The 5,000-nt window shown below is 36.0% G+C and overlaps 1 protein-coding gene across 3 annotated transcripts in view; it reads right to left on the minus strand.

Moving 5' to 3' along the window:
• LOC143034396 (uncharacterized) overlaps nucleotides 1–5,000 on the minus strand; it is a 308,834-nt gene that overhangs the window by 63,817 nt on the left and 240,017 nt on the right. For all 3 annotated transcript variants that reach the window (XM_076200383.1, XM_076200382.1, XM_076200384.1), the window contains one exon: nucleotides 3,836–3,961. In XM_076200383.1, coding sequence (XP_076056498.1) covers nucleotides 3,836–3,961 — 126 coding nt within the window. The remainder of the gene's footprint in view (nucleotides 1–3,835; nucleotides 3,962–5,000) is intronic.

The raw sequence follows: 5,000 nt of genomic DNA on the forward strand, positions 1-5,000 counted from the left end.
TATAGACCACACCGTTGTTGTTAGGAGGGCTGTTCTTAATTAAAGCTTTCTTAATGGTGTGGTCATATTTAAAAGCTACTTTGATATCCAATTTTTTGAGTAGATTAACAATACTAAGAAAATTTTCATGAAAAGGAAGAACAAGTGTATTTAGTTGTTTATGGTTTTCTTGTTCTTGATTGCAAGTTTTGTGAAAGGGTTTCTTGGCGGTGTTGTGACATTGATTAAGAATATGATTAGGATATTTTAACTTTTCATCAATATCCCGGATAGTTCTAAATTCATCATCAATAAATTCAGGATTTGAAATCCTGTAAGCTCTCAAGTACATGGAAATAAAAACTGATCTTTTTACATTGATGTGGTGATTGGAATAGAAATGAACGTAGGAAAGAATATTGGTAGGTTTTCTATAGACTTTAGTTTTTAGAGTACCATTATCTCTATTTCAACATCCAAAAAGGGCAAACTGTTGTTATTTTCTATCTCAAGAGTGAAGTTAATGGAGGGTACCAGTGAATTTAGATTAACAAGGAAATCACCAATGGAATGGTTATTAGGCCAGAAACACAAAACATCGTCTACATATCTGAACCAAATAACTTTTTCATCTTTAATAGTTGGTAATAAATGTGATAAATTGATAACCCAAATGGTCACCGAGATCTTTCCGCCAGATTGACCCTTATGTGTTGGTCAGGTCGATAGGGCTAAGGTCACCCCCCCTCCTCACATTGTATTGTCTCCCCCCTTCCCCCCTATGGTTGCCACCTGACCCTATTATTTAAAACCCAACTCTGTTCTCTGTCATTTAGTCTGAAGATATACACATATATATATATATATATATATATATATATATATAGATATATTTGTGGTCGTCCATTCTTGGGCCACTTCTATTCATAGTATATATAAATGATATAGACCATGGACTAAAATCTACTGTTTCCAAATTTGCTGATGATACAAAACTGTGCGGAGTGGCAAATGATCACTCAAACCAATTAGATATTCAAGAAGATTTAGATCAATTACAGCAATGGTCTGAAAAGTGGCTAATGAAATTTAACACAAGTATATGCAAGGTAATGCACATAGGTAAAAAGAACAGTAAATACGAGTACAAGTTATTTGGAAATTCGTTAACAAAAGTAGATAGTGAAAAAGATCTCGGCGTAATTATCATTAACGACCTCAAATCATCCAAGCAGTGTATTTCAGCCTCTGAGAAAGCAAATAAAATTCTGGGACTGATTGCGCGATCTTTTGATTTCAAAAGTCCATCACTCATTAACAAGCTATATAAATCGTTAGTTCGTCCACATTTGGAATATGCTGTTTCCGTATGGTCACCGAATCTCATTAAAGACATTGACAGACTGGAAAAAGTACAACGGTGAGCCACAAAACTGATTCCAAATATCAAAAATAAATCATACGAAAATCGACTAAAACACATGAATCTGTTTTCCCTAAAAAAGCGTAGACTCAGAGGTGACTTGATACAGGTCTTTAAGATTTTAAAGGGAATTGACAACATCAAAGGTGACAGAATTTTCACTTTGAATGAGAATCAGACAAGAAACAATGGTCTCAAACTGTCCGGAAATAGATTCAATTTGGAAGTAGGTAGAAACAACTTTGCCAACCGTGTAGTTAATGAATGGAATAAACTTCCTGCACAGGTAGTGCAATGTAGTTCAGTTCGAAGCTTTAAGAATCATTTAGATAAATACCTAAGTAAGATGCTGTAATGATTATAATTTATCTTATATTATTTGTTTTTGTTTTGTTATCATTTGTCTGTCTGATTCTCATTTATTATTAGTTATATGTCAATTTGTTATTATTTACTATTTACCTGTTTGTTTATTATCTAACTATACGTATGCATTTATTTATGTATTTTAAATATTTACATTATTATAGTCTTTATTTATTATTTTATTATTAATATGATTTTTTTTTTTCGAATCCGACCTAGATATGGATCAAAAGGTCTGCTGTCGGCATGCTCCGCCTTTATAATCCTTTGTGTACGTGAACATAATATATATATATATATATATATATATGTATATATATATATATATGTATATATATATATGTATACATAGATATAATTACATATATGTGTATGTATATAAATATATATGTATATATATATGTATATACATATGTGTATATATATGTATATATATATATATATATATATATATATATATATATATATATATATATACTCGTATATACATACACTCTTTCCATTTTTCATATAAAGTTAGCCGACCACCGGCGACTGATCTCGTCCTAATATGATCATCCGGTGAGGTGAGACATAATTGGAGAGTAAGAGGCAAGATCTCACGAGCGTTGCTATTTTCCTGTATGCCACAGTCACAGTTAGATAAATATAAACTATACATTCATTACACACATATCTGCATTCTTTAACATATACTTAGATATAAACACACCTGGATCACGTGTTGGACTTGTGATGGACAGCTGTTACCCTTCCGGATTTTAGCTCAGAATACATAGTATCCAAATTTTGGGTAATGCTATGACCTTAAATACAACACACACTCGCTCCCTTACCTAAGGGGAACGTTACTGATGTGCAGTATTAATAGAATATTTCACACCGTAAGCGTGGCGCGTACTCTGTACGTCACCGTGGTAACCTTAGACACTAACCACTACACGAGCAAGCCGTGACAGTGCATAGTGTCAGGAGTATGAAGTGCATTCCATCAGGTAGTGTGTGTGTGTGTGTACACACATGTATATATTTGTACTCACTTGTGTACATGTGTGTACACATACGTGTACATTTACAGAGACCAGACACATACAGACATGTACAAACGTATTGATCTTCCTGTTTCCGTTCTCACCCCACAACTCTGCCACTCCTTCCTCCTCCTCCTCCTCCTCCTCCCCGTCCTCCTCCTCTTCCTCCTAATCTTCCTCTTCCCCTTCCCAACCTCGTTCCCCTCCTCTGTTTCCTTCCGGTACAAGATCACCAAAACCTCCCCATCTTCCTCCTCTCCCCCTCTCCCCCTCTCCTTTCACTCTTCCCCCCATCTTCCCTGAGACACCAATATCAAATTCCTTTAGTCCCTTAGCACTCTCTCTCCTCTCTCTCTATCTCTCTCCCTCTCTCTCTCTCCCTCTCTCTCTCTCCTCTCTCTCTATCTCTCTCCCTCTCTCTCTCTCCCTCTCTCTCTCTCTCTCTCTCTCTTTCTCTTTCTTTCTTCACTCTTCCCTTTTTACATTTTCTATTTCCATCTCTGTATTCTTTCGCACCTTTCAGAATTCCCCTTCCCATTTCCTTTTCCTCTCTTTTACCCATCTCTTTTTTCATTCATTTTTTCACGGCCTGAATACACTTCCTTTCCTTTCTCGACTATTCTCTCTCTCTCTCTGTGTCTGTCTCTGTAGGAAATTCTATTTCGCAACTATGATGGTCTGAAGTTGGCTTCAGCTTGTACAGTCCTCTGATAACTTTTTTGAGTTACAGAAAAAGAAAAGTGTGGAATGAACTTCCACAAGACGTTGTCAACAGCCCATCCATTGACATTTCTTAGATAAAGTTAGAAAGAATTCTACACTCTGGCCTCACACAATGTCTAGAAGGCTTCTCTTCTTTCACTACCTCCTCAGTATGGACCCAAAGGTCTTTTGAGGTTGTCTGTTGCTTATGTATTCTTGCAATTCTCTCTTTCTCTTTCTCCTCGTATCTCTCTCTATCTCCCACCTTGCCTACCTCCCCCACTCTGTTTCTTTTCTGTAAGTCTACTTATGTATATTAGATTTATAGCCTTACCTTGACTATCTGATCACCCAGCTCATCATCATCCGGGTTGTACCACTCGTTGAAACACTGTCTTTCGACCTGGGACCAGTTCACGCCACGCGCTATCAAATGTCGCTCGCCAAGCGTCAACCATAGCTGTAAATTATGCAGGAGAAGGAGCGATAATTTGAATTTCAACGGCTTTTAACAGAAATAATGAACTTTCTTCTTAGAGGCCTGGTATTGAAGATGTGAGGGTTATCAAGTTTGGGCTTTGTGAGGTTGTGTAGAAAATGGGAAATATGAATGGGAAAATGGGTAAAGGAGAGGGTTGGGAAGCTGATGATATTGGTGTGCCATCTTTTTGTTTTATCATAAGTACTACTACTACTACTACTACTACTACTACTAGTATGCTTATTCTTTAGAAAATCCGTGGTGAGTGGAACCCAATAGAAATAATATGAAATGAATGAAAAAATTATAATAATAATAATAACTAAAAAAAAAATCGCCATCCCACGCCCAGTAATATTAATGATTGTAATAATAACAATAACCACTAATAAAAGTCATAATAGTGTTAATAATGATAATAATAATAATAATAATAATAATAATAATAATAATAAAATGTAGATGAAAATGAATAAACAAATCGATGAAAATGAACAAATAAGGAGAGCAAAAGTGAACTTCCACCACATTGATCCGACTTAACCCATTAAACTCCGATGACAAAATTCTTGTCATTGGGTCAAATAAAACAAAAAATCATAAAACACCAAAATGTTTGATCAAACACCAGAAAAATATGACGTCACTCCTCGCGCGAAGCGAGGAATGACGTCATATTTTTCTGGTGTTTGATCAAACATTTTGGTGTTTTATGATTTTTTGTTTTATTTGACCAAATGACAAGATATCTTGTCATCGGAGTTTAATGGGTTAAACCATCGAATGGAAATTATCTCCACCGCAACGACTCGAACCTTTGCCTTAGCGACTGCTTATTATGAACCAAAGACCATAATAAGCAGTCGCTAAGGCAAAGGTTCGAGTCCTTGCGGTGGAGCTTATTTCCATTTGTCACAATGACACATTGAACGATCGACTTTACGTGGCTCAGCCAGACAGGGCAAGTGACAGTCACTGACAGCTTGGGTCACGAGTTGAACCACATGCAAGAGAGAGA

The sequence above is a fragment of the Oratosquilla oratoria genome, chromosome 17 (genome assembly GCF_046742065.1).
Source record: "Oratosquilla oratoria isolate Oo_2021 chromosome 17, ASM4674206v1, whole genome shotgun sequence".
Taxonomy (NCBI): Eukaryota; Metazoa; Arthropoda; class Malacostraca; order Stomatopoda; family Squillidae; genus Oratosquilla; species Oratosquilla oratoria.